Below are 16048 nucleotides of genomic sequence, written 5' to 3'. Positions count from 1 at the left end.
ATTCTTCTGTGGAGGCGGTGCTTAGACTATTACATCATAGAGTAGAACATTTCAAAACTATCGTTTTGTCAGACTAGCTTCAATATAAGCTGTTTTTAGACTAACAGGTTTTGATTTATGAAAGTTACAGGATGTTTTTATAGCATATATTTCAAAATATCAAGGGAATTTTGGTTACTCAATTCATGACCCCTTTAAATGTAATTTGTTTATTTGATGCAAAGCTGAATTTCCAGCAGTCAGTACTCAAATAATCCTTTAGAAATCGTTTTAATATACAGATTTGCTGCTCAAGAAAGCTTTTTTTTTTTTTTAACTGAGACGTTTTTCATAAAAAGCTCAAAATAGCAGCATTTATTGGGAATATAAATCTTTTGTAGCATTATAAGTGTCTTTACTCACACATATCATTCATTCTTTAACCTGTTAGAGATCCAGCGTCCCGCCGGCGGCACACGGCCCCCCCCGGGGGTAAACTTTCTCAGACACAAAAACCCCCCCCAAAAAAAGCTGAACATGTCATATATCTATGAAAAGCTGAGATTCTTCTGATTCGAACGATGTAAGGCATTTTAAGATACAATCAACACAGCAGGTACAATCAGTGTCTTTGTCAGACCACCAGCACCCAAATAAAAAATCAACAAAACTCATGAACTCACCTATGAAGCCTCCTGAAAGCTCACTGATCCATGATATTCCAACAAAAACGGTGCTGTTACACTGTAAAGAGTCCAGACTATCCAATTCAGTGCAATATTTAGTCCATAGCACATGTATATCTTGATAAACATCCACGGAATGTAGTACTAGCATTTCCCATTAGCCGACGGAGCAATGTAATCTTCTGTGTTTTCTGCAATGCAGCGTCTATTCTCATGCACAAACAGAGGATTTTTTTATGTCAAAATGGCCGCTGAGAGCTGACCTTTTGATTGACATCTCATTTGAACCAATAGGTTCATCTTAGAGGGGTCAACAAGCCTCTACAGCCAAAGAGCGTCCAGCATGGGAGATGGGTCAACCCCTATTTGATGGACAGTAGATCGGTCCAGTGGCATTATAGTTTGGAAATGACTGTCGTTTCTGATAGCCAATGAGCTTCTGAACCGACTGATATGATGTTTTAGGGGGTCGGTTCATGTTTCATTGGTCTAAACACCGTGCGCACTTCTTGTGCGCATGTTGGCGAAGCGCGTTCGTGTGTGTGCGCTCAATGGAGAAAGACGCGCTCGGCGGTGTGCGAAAGGTTTGGAGAGCGTTGAAGCGTTGAAAGTGTTTGAATGGTGAAAAATGGCGAAGAGATTGATGAAAACAAACTTTTCCCTTGAAGAGGTTATAATGCAAGAGCTCAGTGATGAGTTGGAGGATGATATTAGAGAGTTTCTTCAGTTGACTCCATAGCTGAGGAGATGGGGAGACGCAACTTTGCACAAGTGAGTTTTTTATTGTATTTTATAACATTTTTACTGTACTTTTACTCATATGCAGTACCTCACGTACTGAGGTATGTGTTTTGAGGTGTTCCTGCTAACTTTTGTCGGGTGTGTATGTATGTGTATATTTATATTTGTGTGTGTGTACGTACATATGTATGTATATACACACACACACACACACACACACACACACATATATATATATTTGTATGTGTATATTTGTGTGTGTGTACGTACATATGTATGTATATACACACACACACACACACACACATATATATATATTTGTATGTGTATATTTGTATGTGTATATTTATATTTGTGTGTGTGTACGTACATATGTATGTATACACACACACACACACACACACACACATATATATATTTGTATGTGTATATTTATATTTGTGTGTGTGTACGTACATATGTATGTATATATACACACACACACACACATACACACATACATATATATATTTGTATATGTGTATATATATATATATATGTGTGTGTGTGTGTGTGTGTGTGTGTGTATATACAAACACACATACATATGTACATATTACACTCACAAAATATAAATAGTGTTTGTGTGTGTACTCATGCATCTGTCTGGTTGTGTGTGTGCATGTGTTTATATACATTTGAGCATGTAAAAATAATAGTTGAATACAGAAAAGATGTAAATGTTTTATAAAATATTTATTTTGTTGTGCTTTGTATCACAGACAATCAGATGACGACTGGGAGCCAGTCACATACTGCCACAAGCCACATACTGAGGGACATAAGAGGAGCCATTTCACACTTCTGCCAGAACGGGGGAAGGGATAGTCAGAGGAAGAGAGAATCAGAGGAAGGGTGACAGAGAGATTGTTGTTGGCTCAGAGGGGGGTAGGGATCCCCCTCTGAGCCAGCAACAGTAAAGCAGATGTCAGCAAGCACATCTGAAGAGAGATGGAATGGTGTTGATGTTCCAGATAAAAAAAATGAGTAACATTTTTAAATAGTTATACAGTGTGAGATATATACAGTGTGAGATATATATATATATATATATATATATATATATATATATATATATTAGTGTTTTAATTAAAAAAAAATTATACCATAGCACTTGTTTTGTTTCTTTATTTTCACATTTAGTTTCAAGAATTGAAAAACACTATAATGTGTTTGTTTCAGTTATGTGTCAACAATTATTGGCAGTGAATCTGGATAAGGAATAGAATAGCTCTAAGTGTAACCTTTCATTTGACACCAAAATTATAACTGTATGTTGCAGCATTCAAGAATTACAGCATTTTATGTGTCAATGGTTACAGAGGGCCATTTGGAGTCTCCAGGTGTCCTTTTTTGGGAAGCGCCTAGACATAAACTTAGAAAATTAGTGTTTTACACATGTTTATCTAAGGTATTGTTATCAAGTTTATCAAATTTAGCTTGGTAAGGCTTCATTCTGTGATCCCATTGTATTTTCCAGCTCATACCTCCCAGCTATAGTCATCTGCAGGCTTCTATTTACAAAAAAAGTGTTGGCGGAATTTTTTTTTTCTCTTTTTCAGTGTTTTCAAAGTTCTATTACTCAATATCAGTAAGACTTACAGTGATTCTGACTGTTGAGGTACAAACCTCAGAGTGTCACCTTTCAAAAGAGACCAACACCATGTACATACTCCAAATGGTTCAAGAACAGAATGCAATTTACTTTGGGTATGCCTTTTTTAGGCGTTTTAAGCAAATTTTACAGGATCTGGAAAGGGTTAAAAAAAAATCTTAGTGATCCCTAACTTTTTAAATATATTACTGTTTAGGTGCAATGATAACTTTAACAATTTTAATCAATTTAGTGCAATACTGCAGTAGTAAATCTTTTAAATTCACTGTCGACATTGGAGCATCTATCTGTAAAACTAGTTGGAAGTGTTGTTTTGGAATGAAATGACTCTCTTGAGCGTCTTGGCAAAGATTCCGGCTAAACGGAAGGTCTGTAAACAGGAAACTAAAGGATGCAGAGCTCTGAGCAGTGGGATTTCCCCAAAGAGCCGAGTTAAAGGTGTGTTCATGCCTGTTTGGTCAGCTGGACGATAATGAAAAGATACTTTGTTGAGATTTTCTGGAGGGATTTATAAAAAACAGTTTGATGCATCGTTAAATAAGGACAAAATTAGAACTGAATAAAACAGAATAATAAAATCGACTAATCTTAATTGTGTTAAGACAGTAAAACTTAACCTGTAAAGCTAATCCGGCAGCTGGTTGCTGTTGCAAGTTATGGTATGAATATCCACAAAATATTATCTCCTTCAAATCATGTCATACTGTGACTAATACACCACAAAGATGTTGCTCTTGTTAGTGAGCTGTGGCAGAATAGCAGTAGTACTAAATGGTCAAATTATGAAATGCTTTTAGAAATATAACTAAATTTCCCCTCTTCTCCATTTTACATCTATATTTTTGCTCATGAAACACATGTGGATGTAGATGTGTAAATCCATTGAGCCATATATAGGTTAAAGACTTGCTGATCACAGATTTCCATGTTCAGTCATATTTGATTCAATATTGTATGTGTCACTGGAATTTGTAAAGAATCATCCCACTGCACCTTCATCAAATTGTATACGAGTAATTGAGGGTAAATTGGAAATAGCTTGTAAGACATAAAAAGGCATCTGAAGACATGACAGGTTGTGAGTGTGGTGTGTGGGTGGTTTTTCTTTTCCTTCTTTTGCTTTTTCTTTTTTTTTCTTGATTTAAAATGCACATTTGGTTTATTGAAAGGAAAATATTACTTCAAGCATAATGACCTACTTTAAACTTTAATGGGTGGATGTTTTCACTATCACACTTGGTATGCATGTTAATTATTCATGTTGTCAAGAGCTTTTTCCATTAAATGAGATGAAAATTAATTTGTTCTGTTATCCCCTCGTTAGCTTGTTAAATAAAGTCTCTTCTATTGCATGCAGCACACTTACTGTGCATGAAGAAGTATGCTAGTCATTTTAAAGGACATTTAGGGTCTTTTTTACTGTAAGAAGTACATGTAACAGATGACTCGATCTGGCCAGCTTTTACTGGGAAAAAGTGCAGGTCTGTTTTGATAAAACGGGAAAAAAGAATGTTAAATGCAAAAATAACATACATCTAACAATAGCATATCAGTAATATTATATTATATTACATATTTAAAATAGCAGAAAAAAAACTTATCTAAAATTAAAGAGGACAGACTGCTTTTTGTCTTTTGTTGTTGTTGTTGTGAAAGAACATGAGCCCAATCAAACTGATATTTTGGCACAAATTCACCTGAAAATCTGGCAAATACAAATACAGTATTTAGGCCAGTACTCTTTCTTGTGGATGGTAAAGCACACTTCTATATTTTGTTAAAAAATCCCATTTATTATATGTCATGTTAATAATTTGCATGTTGTTGAGCAATCATAGAAATATTATACATTTCAATGTTTGATTGTATTCTTTTTGTTAGATCATCTGTTTTTTTTATATCTGGTCATTTATGTTCAGATGTGCCATATGTTGATGAATTCACAGTAATTAATAATAATAATAATAGCAGTAGTAATACATTTTATTTGCAATGCGCCTCTCTAATATTTAAAGCTAGAATAAATGTAATCAATTTTTCAATAGACAAATATTACAAAATCCTGAGACCTTCTGTACTTTGAAACAAAGACAAAATGATTTTGCTGGTCTGTGCTTTGTCTTAGAAAAAAATAGTTCAAGCTACTTTTAACTCATTTGCCTTTCTGGCTATGTCGTCTATCATATCTGGTGAACCCTATCCTTGCTTCTGCTTTCTACAATGTTAACTCAATTCTTTATTCTAAGAGATCCGACTGACAGTAAGCAAACATACAGACTGGCCGTGGCCTTTGGTGAACTATTTCCTGTTTGAGGTAGCTGCAGAGCAGAGCTGAGGGGAAGTCCTGGTATACCCTGAGGTTTCGCTTCAGTGGTAATAGTTGAAAAGAGGCTATGTGAGGTCTTATAATGACCGGTTCACACAGGCTGAAACACTAATGCACGCTACAATCCCATGCAACAACAGTCATTGTCTCATTTGGTTGAGCTTTCAGAACCGAAAACATTTCACAATGTAATTTTGTTCAGTGGGACGGTTATTTGGTCACACAGATGCTGTTAATTTTTTTACCTTTTCTTCTAATTATGTCAAGTTTCAGGCTTTCTGAAAATGGCAAATTAGGGTATTCTTTATCATACTTGCAAAATTGTCATGACAACATTTTACAGGTTACACATATTATATTATTATAAGGCAGTTAAATGAGAACATGTATTAGACGAGAACAAAATATTTACTGTACCACAACTTTTTTTTTATATGCATATTGCAATATTGTTTAAAAGTAAAAATGTCCATTTAAATGTCTGCCACATGAAATTTCCTTGTTTATTAAGTCATTTGACATAAAAAGGCACCTAAAGACAGATTGTGAGTGTGGAGTGTGTGGGCAGTTGTTTTTTTTTATTTTTTATCTTGATTTAAAATGCATATTTGTTTTTTGTTTTTAATGGAAAATAATGCAAGTATGCATATTGCAATATTGTTTAAAAGTAAAAATGTCAATTTAAATGTCTGCCAGGTGAAACATCCTGGTTTATTAAGTTTATTGCCATATTTAAACAGGGAGAAAATAAATGTCATGACTCAGGTCATGCTGTAATATTGCAAAAAAATAAAAAAATAAATCTGGTGTAGTTTTCACTCAAAAATTGCTAGTAAATTTTGCACATAATTACAGAGAAATGGCAAGTGAAGATACAATTTAAAAAGTAGAAAAAGCCTGAAATAGCATTTTCCTGTAAAACATATTCCAAAAAAAGTCCAACTATATTATAGTGCAAAGTTTTATTAACTTTTAAAATGAAGACAGAAATGTGTCCCATATCTTTTGTTGTTTATATCAAAGGTTGTGTCCAAAAAATATTTTAGCATAAATTCATCTGTCACCTGATAACGGCAATTCAAATGAAGGAGATATGTATAGCTTCAAAAAGCATTAACAACTATGCAAGATCAAGGAAAATATGACCCAGGCTGTATTACTGAAATGCTTTGTTTAAAGTTCATCCTTAAAATGTTTATGCTTTTTACAGCAGTATTCTCACTTCAAGCAGCAACCGCAGTGTGTGAGACACTGTTGTGCAAGAGAAGTGTGAAGTTCACCTCTCTCACGCAGCTTCTTCTCTGGCCCATATGCAGAAATCATAAAAATATAATCTCATCTCATTTTACACACGTTTTCCGCTGTCACAGACCTCATGGAGTCATAGTGTGAGTGCATAGCATATTAGATTAAAAAATGACACACAGCCCACCGGAAAATATTAGCATAGCTTGGCTCTTATGCAACCGCTCATAGAATTCAAACTTGTCATCATCTGCTCGCTCAGGCCTGCACTGTACAACATGCTTAATGAACTTGCGTGCAGTGGTTCCACAGTGGAAAAGCATTTTCTTAGCATTTAATTTAATAATGTATTGAAATTGCACTTGTAGTGCACTTAAAAGTATATTTCTTTAAAAAATAATAAATAATGTAACATTAATGAAATAAAAGGCAAATTAAGTGTACTTTAAGAGAATGTACTTTTATGTCAGTTTCTTAATGCACTTATGCACATTTAAAAAATGTGCACGTTGTAATAAATGTCAAATTAAAAGTTTTAATAAGTGCTTTAAAGAAGTACACACTAAATGTGATGTGTTCACTAACATACCAAAGCACACTGATTGGGAATTGCACTTTAATCATATTTCAAAGACAATAGAAGTAATTATGAATTTACATATAATATGTATCAAGTGCCAGTGGCCCAAAAAAAGCATACAACATTGCATTAAATATAATGAAATGCATTAAATAATTTATTAAATCTTCTTCCAGAGCATGCTGGAAACTAGAAATCTCAGGCATGGTTTCAGAAATGCTACCATAATCGTATGAAAAGTATTCATGTAGACCAAATAATGTGGAATACGAATATGTGTAAAAGTTCATTTATTTCAGTAATTCAACTCAAATTGTGAAACTCGTGTATTAAATAAATTCAATGCACACAGACTGAAGTAGTTTAAGTCTTTGGTTCTTTTAATTGTGATGATTTAGGCTCACATTTAACAAAAACCCACCAATTCACTCAACAAATTAGAATACTTCATAAAACCAATAAAAAAAAAAAAAAAAAAATGTTTTGTTAATTGTTGGCCTTCTGGAAAGTATGTTAATTTACTGTATATGTACTCAATACTTGTAGGGGCTCCTTTTGCTTTAATTACTGCCTCAATTCGGCGTGGCATGGAGGTGATCAGTTTGTGGCACTGCTGAGGTGGTATGGAAGCCCAGGTTGTTTTGATAGCGGCCTTCAGGTCATCTGTATTGTTGGGTCTGGTGTCTGTCATCTTCCTCTTGACAATACCCCATAGATTCTCTATGGGGTTCAGGTCAGGTGACTTTGCTGGCCAATCAAGCACAGTAACACCATGGTCATTGAACCAGCTTTTGGTACCTTTGGCAGTTTGGGCAGGTGCCAAGTCCTGCTGGAAAATTAAATCTGCATCTCCATAAAGCTTGTCAGCAGAAGGAAGCATGAAGTGCTCTAAAATTTCTTGGTAGATGACTGCGTTGACTGTAGACTTCAGAAAACACAGTGGACCAACACCAGCAGATGACATGGCAGCCCAAATCCTCACTGACTGTGGAAACTTCACACTGGACTTCAAGCAACATGGATTCTGTGCCTCTCCACTCTTCCTCCAGACTCTGGGACCTTGATTTCCAAATGAAATGCAAAATTTACTTTCATCTGAAAAGAGGACTTTGGACCACTGAGCAACAGTCCAGTTCTTTTTCTCCACAGCCCAGGTAAGACGTTGTCTCTGGTTCAGAAGTGGCTTGGTAGTCCTTTTCCTGAAGATGTCTGAGCGTGGTGACTCTTGATGCACTGACTCCAGCTTCAGTCCACTCCTTGTGAAGCTCTCACAACTGTTTGAATCAGCTTTGCTTGACAGTATTCTCAAGCTTGCAGTCATCCCTTTTGCTTGTGCACCTTTTCCTACCCAAATTCGTCCTTCCAGTCAACTTTGCATTTATTATGTTTTGATACAGAACTCTGTAAACAGCCACACCTTTCAGTAATGACCCTCTGTAACTTACCCTCTTTGTGGAGGGCGTCAGTGTTCGTCTTCTGGATCATTGCCAAGTCAGCAGTCTTCTCCAATATTGTGGTTTCAAAGAACAAGAGAGACCCGAAATTTATACTGTAGGGATGGTCATTAATTGAAACTCAAATGTAAATATTCTAATATTTTGAGATACTGATTTTTGACTATCATCAGCTGTAAGCGCTAATCATCAAAATTAAAACAAAAAAACTTTTGAAATGTTTTACATTACATGCAATGAATCTAAAATATATGAAAGTTTCACTTTTTGAAATAATTTACAAGAAAAAATGAACTTTTTCACGACATTCAAATTTATTGAGATGCACCTGTATATTCCTATATCAATCTTTGATTTTCGATGCAGAATGAATGATCCTCACTTGTAGATGCTGATAATTCTAAAAATATGCTCTCTTTACAGATTGAAAGCTCTGGCATCAACTGGAGGCAGAAGTGTTCAGCTTGCATGTGACTGGTGAGCTTTTCTACACGCACCCTGCTTGAGCTGGCTTTTCTTGAGGAATAGTACCACCCTCTAGTGGTTCATATGAGTCAGTCCAGTTTTTCTATGCATAAAACAATTCTTGTTGACCATTACAATTACACAGGCTTTATTTGCTGGTTTAGCTGTGCTGTAGCATTCATGATCGTGTGTATGTGCGTGTGCATCTCCATAGGCTTTTCTCTCATTTGGATGACCCTTTCCTGGATGACCCTTTACCCAGAGAGTATGTGTTGTATCTGCGCCCAAGTGGGCCCTTACAAAACCAGCTTTCTCATTTCTGGCAGCAGTCTCGCTTGACTTGTGGAAAAAACAAAGCTCACAACATATTCCCACACATCACACTCTGCCAGTTCTTTATGGTGAGTCACAGTTTCTATTTTAATCTTGATTTATTAGTCTAATGTTGTGTAATTTTACATTTCTTCATTTTATGTGTTTGTAGTGTCCAGACAATAAACTAGTGGCTCTGTGTGAAGCTCTGCAGTCTGCAGTGAATCAATGGAGAGGACGCTTCCCCAGCCCTCTGCCCCTGGAGCTCTACACTTCCACCAACTTCATAGGCCTCTTCGTGGAGGAGCAGGTGGCTGAGACGCTGAAGACGTTTGCGGCTGACTTTGCAGTGGAGGCTGCTGCTAAAGCTGGTGGGGAGGCGTGATCAGAGCATTTGTCACAGATGGTGCCTGCATAGTGCTCACATTTGATTTTTTTCTAATCAGCTCATTACTCATCCTCATGCCGTTCGTTATCCATATGACTTTCTTTCTTCCATGGAACACAAATGAAACAAATTATCAATTTCCAAGATAATGAAAACAAGGTATTTACAAAACTAAAATTAACAGCAAATAATGACATGAATCTCAGTCTGTTCTGTGTTGCAACTATTAACTAAAACAATTACAAATAGTTTTCACTTAATTAAATGATCAAAAAACCTAAAAGAAATTTGTTAAATATTGCTAAGTTTAAGTACTAAAAGTACTAAAACTGAAATAAAGCTAAATAGAAATATAAAAAAAAATGACAAACATTAAACAAACATTATTAAAATTTTAAATAAAATCCTAATGAAATCGGAAAATATTAAATATTAAAACATATAATAATAGTCTATAAATAATACTGAAATAACACTGTTCTGTTCCTCACACAAAGCTATTATGTGGCTTCTGAAAACAAATATAGTGCACATAATATAGCAAACAATTGTATGGACTACTTTTTTTATGATGCTTACTTGTCCTTTTTGGAACTTGACATCCCCTGGACACTATATATATATATATATATATATATATATATATATATATATATATATATATATATATATACACACACATGCTTTCAATTCATGGATTGCAAATACATTGACCTTTTTTTGTTTTACTGAAAGAAAGAAAGACATGAGGGTGAGTAAATGGTGACAATTTTAATTTTTGAGTGAATATCCCTTTAAATCTGTACTTATCAGAAGATAAACAGTAAATCAAACGTTCTAGATGTTTTTCCTTTCCATTTTTCACTTTTAACCGTGTTCTAATGAAATGAACTGATACTTATTAATTGATCAAAATACGGTGTGTTTGAATAGAGAATGCTCATGACACTATTTATTTCATAGATGTTCATGTGGAACCCCATAAAAAGCAGCTTCATTTGACTCTAGCCTATCACTTCCCAACCAATCATTATTCTGTCTTGGAAAAGTTGGCAAGAGGGATTGAAGTCAAGCTGGGTTGTGATTGGCTCGCTTCCCTCTTCTCTCGAGACATACGATTTGCTAATCACGAGGTGAGTTGAGCCTTATGTCTTTTAAATCTTCTATTAGTCTTATTTTTTCAGTTTTAATGTTTTGCTAGTTCACTGGAACGCACTTTAATGCAGACTTACCTCTGTTTCATTGTCAGACTTTGCGAGTGATGTACCCCTACACTCCTCAGAACGACGATGAGCTGGAACTGGTGCCTGGAGACTTTATTTTCACATCTACAGTGGAGCAAATGAGCACTAGTGAGGGCTGGGTGTTTGGCACGTCTCTGGGTACAGGCATCTCTGCCCTGCTGCCTGAGAACTATGTGAGCCCTGCTGATGAGTCTGACACGTGGGTCTTCCATGGGTAAGTTCTCCAAATGATTTGCTGTGCAAGTTTGATAGTTCTCAGTGCAACTTATCAGTATTACGTGCACGTACTTGGGGTTCAAGGGAAGGTTCACCTAAATTGTACTCATCAGCTCTTTGAGTAGCTACTTCTTTTGAGTTATTACTTCACAAACGTGTGTAGTATAATTTTAATCCGGATCTACTACATTTGACATGTTTTCCTACCAGCATCAGTTGCATCACTTTACTTCCATTTACAAATACTCTCCTGTGGCCTAATGGGATAGTAAATTTTCCCTTCCAGGAACTCAAGCTGCATCGAAAACGCTAGGGGAACGTCTTCAGCGTGATCGCGCTCTGAATACATGTTTAATCTGTCCACTGGAAGGGCAAGACGTCACAGGCAGGTGACGTAATCGACCAGGAAGCATAAACGCACGTGCGGTGGAACCGGCATCAGCTTTTTGTCATTCAGCAACCGCTACTCTGTGTGTGTGTCTGTCGATCTGTGTTGTGAGTCTTATTTTAGTGTTGTTTGTCCCTACACAATCACTTGGAATAAGCTCCACAATGTGTGCAAGCACTTGGGCGAGAGCAGATCGCATTACAGGCTGTATGTTCCTCCCTGCAAATGTTACATCACTGCTGGGGATACACAGTCCATGTGTGGTCTGCTTGAGAGCAGAGCACGCAGAGTCAGTTCTCGAGGGAGCTGACTGCCTGCTTTGTGAGCGTTTGTCACTGCGTCTGCTTGCTCTCGGAAGGCTCTCTTTGTGGAGTGAGCTTTCACTAGCGTTCCTTGCAGTGCCGGTCCCGCTTCTGCCGAAGAAAAATAAAAAAAGGCCGGAGCGGCGGCTGCGCTCGAGGGAATCGCACATGGATCAGGTGGAGGGAATGAAGACGGGCGAGCCCCTATCTTCTTCCTTTCCCATCAGATCCAGCGCCCGCTCTCTGGGATCGGAAGCCCGCCTCGCGGTTCTTCCCCCCCAGAGAAAGGGCTCGACGCTCTGCCTGTCTTCCTCCGAGGAGCTTTGTAAAGCTGCAGTGTTTGCACAAGCATATTATGAATGACGACATCATTATATTTGCGCCGTCAGCTCTAAGTAATGGGGCTGATTGTGTTTCTACAATCTCGCGGTCCCGCCACTGCTGAGGGACGGCGGCGAGTGAGATCGCGGGGATCGCAACATGGATCTGGTGACCTCGTGACCTCTCAATGGGTAGGCACCCCCTAGTACATGTTTCCTCCAGAGGCTGAGGCCTCCGGCCAGAGAGCTTATGCTATGTGGTGGATCAGGATGCTATTCCATAGCCTCGAGTCCTCTGCTCTCCCCCTTCTTGGGGATCAAGTCTCACTTCTCAGAAGTTGCCCTTGGGACGCAGGCCAGACCACTTTAGCCACTCGTGGCCCTTTTTCTCTCGCCCTCGCTGTGCTCCTGAGGGATATGCACAGGGCAGGTACTTGGAAGTGTGGTGGCGTGGGCATCTCTTTCCCCTAGCGTTTTCGACGCAGCTCGAGTTCCTGGAAGGGAACGTCTCAGGTTACGTATGTAACCCTGGTTCCCTGAAGGGAACGAGATGCTGCGTCTCTAGGCCATACTTCCAGCATCCCTGCCAGTGGTTGCTTCATTCCTAGAAGCTGATGCCGTTTCCATCGCACGTGCTTTTATGCTTCCTGGTCGATTAAGTCACCCGCCTGTGACGTCTCGCCCTTCCATTGGACATGTATTCAGAGCGCGGTCACGCTGAAGGCGTTCCCCTAGCGTTTTCGTCGCAGCGTCTCGTTCCCTTCAGGGAACCAGGGTTACATACGTAACCTGAGACGATCTATTGGATGTTTATCTCCATAAACAGGTCACACAGCTTCTTTTGTACTTCCCCTTCGGAAAAGGGTTGCAAGGAGAGCAAATCATTGGATGGGCTGCTCAACATTCGATGCTTTGAAAACTCAAAGTTGGGAGAATCTGCCATCTTGAGTGTTATTTGCCAACCTATGCAGGTGCCTGTTACTGTACATTACAGCAATTAAAGTAACATTTCCAACACTTTTCACTTTGGGTTTGTGCAGTTACAGATGATTTGATTTATTAAAGCATTTTTGTGCTGTTGATGATAGGTGCTTCGCTCCAACATCCAGTCTCGGACCCCTAAAAGGACCTTGTTTGTATGTCGGCATGGAGAAAGAATGGATGTAGTGTTTGGGAAACACTGGCTCTCACAGTGTTCTGACTCTAAAGGTAATCTGAACAGATGGATTATGGTGCCTTGCTCACATGGTACAATTAGTTTGCAAGCTCAGTTTGTCTTCCTGTACTGTAGGCAGGTACGTGAGGAGTAACCTGAATATGCCTGCTGAACTACCTGCCCGGGGTGGAGCACACAGGGACTATGAAATGGATGCTCCTATCACAGTGGTTGGAGCTACACAGGCTAAGATAGTGGGTATGTCTGCTCAGTGTTATGATGTTGAGATGAATTCACCAAGTGAATTGTCTATCATGCTGTTTTTATGTCATCCATCTGATTTCCAGGTGAGGCTATGCTGGAAAGTAATACCACTATTGATTTTGTGTACTGCTCACCCAGTCTCCGATGTGTCCAGACAGCTCATGAAATCCTCAGAGGTACATACTGTAGTCAGGAATCTGTTGGCAGCAGTGGTCTACATGTTTACTGGAAAATTCCAATAAGAACATGTAAATGTCTTTTAGACCAGGGGTTTTAACTCTTTTAGATGCCATATAGACTCCATTTTTAAAATATAAAAGGCAGCTATATTTTCATGTATAAAGACCAACTTTATACTGTGAAAATATAAAGATTTTATAAATACACAATTGTTCAGACAGCAAGATTTTTGAAAGAAAAAATTAAATTGATCAAAATGTGACCGTAAATACATGTATAATGTTTAATTATACAATTTAAAGTTTAAAAATGCTGTCAGAGAATCCTGAAAAAAATATTGGTTTCCACAAATGTATTAAGCAGCACAAGTGTTTTTATAATATAATTGGTAATAAATAAATATATATTGAGCTACAAATCCGCAAATTATAATGATTTCTGAAGGATCATCACTGAAGACTGGTGTAAAAAAAAAAAAAAAAAGAAAAAAAAAAAAAAGTTTAGAAAAATTTGCCATCACATTTTAAAATATATTAAAATAGAACACTAGACTAAATTGTAAGTGATTACTGAAAAAAAAAAAACTTAAGTCTATTTTTGATCAAACTGATATAGCTTTGGAGAGCACAAGAAACTTTCTTTAAAAAAACGTTACAAAATATTACCAACCCCAAACTTTTAAACAGTAGCTTGTTTATAAAATCTGATCTGGAAAATATTTATTTTTGTATAAGTTACACTTTTCTTCTATTCTGTCCTCGAGTAGATAAACATTATAATTCTGGCCATATAACGCTTGTATTAGAATGGCACACGGTTTTCTACTGTACATCTTTTATCGACGTTGTTCACTATATTCATCTACTTGTCATTAAAATTGTTATATTTAAATACTCTCCAACCCTGGTGTCATGTGCACCTTTTCTAGGAATGCAGCAAGATGGCAGAATAAGCATTCGAGTGGAGCCTGGGCTTTTTGAGTGGACTAAATGGGTGTCAGGAACATCTTTGCCTGCTTGGATACCCCCAACAGATCTTGCTGCGGCCAACCTTAATGTAGACACAACATACAGGTAACAGATGGACTGTTCAGCGTAGCAGCTATTTACATTTCAAATTCTGTCCTGATCGACAGTTGCCTTTCCACAGACCTCACATCCCCATTAGCAAACTAACCGTCTCGGAGGCGTATGACACATACATTAGTCGCAGTCACCAGGTGACCAAAGACATTTTGGCATACTGCAAAAATAAGGGTGAGTGATTAAAAATATTGCTTTTAGTACTTGACCCTCCGATCTTTACTAACAGCCTCCTTTTTTACATCAGGAAAAAATATTCTATTTGTGGGACATGCTTCTTCTTTGGAGGCCTGCACTCGCCAGATCCAGGGCCTTTCTCCTCAGAATCCTAAGGATTTTGTGCAAGTAGTCCGAAAGGTTAGTTTCATCATTTTTACTTTAAACATTTGATCTTTATACTTTAAACATGATGCTTAATGGGAGCCGATCTTTCCCTCCAGATTCCATACCTGGGTCTGTGTGCCTGTGAGGAGCAGGGGGACTCAGGAGTCTGGCAGCTAGTGGACCCACCGATTCTTCCTTTAACTCACGGGCCCAACCACAGCTTCAGCTGGAGAGAGACCTTACAGCAAGAATGAGCTTATCTGCAGGGTCTTGTCACAAGAGACTGAAATGTTACCTGCACTGGAAGCACAAAACTGAGAATATTTTTTAAACAGATTTGTCACATTCAGAGTTGAAGTTATGCAAATAAGATATGGGATGTGATGAGTTTTTGTTTGCAGGTGGACAGATGATGCCGCACTGAATAATGAACATTTGTGATAATGTTTACTGAGGCTTTAAAAGGTTTTCTCAGGGCGTTGGCTATCACTTTTAAAAAGTCAAAATGCACAGTGGCATAATGCAGCACTTATCATAAAGATTAAAGATCACTTCCTGCCATGCAAATATGTACAATTTGGCAATGAGATGTTAAAGAACTCAAAGGCAATCATGTCTTAATCATTTCTCGTGCAAATGTAACTTGAATGCATAAAACGTGTAATATTTGTTTTAGCATAGCTGAATGGATATCAAATGTATTTGTAATATCTTTACATTAAAACTGAAGTGTGTACTTATT

At 37.6% G+C, this 16048-nt stretch overlaps 1 protein-coding gene and 1 long non-coding RNA gene across 3 annotated transcripts in view; one reads left to right on the top strand and one right to left on the bottom strand.

Moving 5' to 3' along the window:
• LOC306851134 overlaps positions 1–882 on the bottom strand; it is a 15215-nt gene extending 14333 nt beyond the window's left edge. Inside the window, exon 1 of the long non-coding RNA XR_013782477.1 lies at positions 663–882. This is a non-coding gene — a long non-coding RNA (uncharacterized lncRNA). The remainder of the gene's footprint in view (positions 1–662) is intronic.
• The window catches only part of LOC306851132 (ubiquitin-associated and SH3 domain-containing protein B-like), a 20979-nt gene extending 4931 nt beyond the window's left edge, over positions 1–16048 (top strand). For both annotated transcript variants that reach the window (XM_079387246.1, XM_079387247.1), the window contains exons 3-15: positions 9089–9142; positions 9345–9531; positions 9615–9813; positions 10794–10963; positions 11080–11288; positions 13127–13271; positions 13389–13509; positions 13592–13714; positions 13804–13896; positions 14829–14973; positions 15050–15156; positions 15230–15339; positions 15423–16048. In XM_079387246.1, coding sequence (XP_079243372.1) covers positions 9089–9142; positions 9345–9531; positions 9615–9813; positions 10794–10963; positions 11080–11288; positions 13127–13271; positions 13389–13509; positions 13592–13714; positions 13804–13896; positions 14829–14973; positions 15050–15156; positions 15230–15339; positions 15423–15560 — 1801 coding nt within the window. In that variant the 3' untranslated portion in view covers positions 15561–16048. The remainder of the gene's footprint in view (positions 1–9088; positions 9143–9344; positions 9532–9614; positions 9814–10793; positions 10964–11079; positions 11289–13126; positions 13272–13388; positions 13510–13591; positions 13715–13803; positions 13897–14828; positions 14974–15049; positions 15157–15229; positions 15340–15422) is intronic.

This window comes from Barbus barbus (assembly GCF_936440315.1).
Source record: "Barbus barbus genome assembly, chromosome: 31".
NCBI classification, from domain to species: Eukaryota; Metazoa; Chordata; class Actinopteri; order Cypriniformes; family Cyprinidae; genus Barbus; species Barbus barbus.
This window is presented reverse-complemented; position numbering and strand designations above follow the sequence as displayed.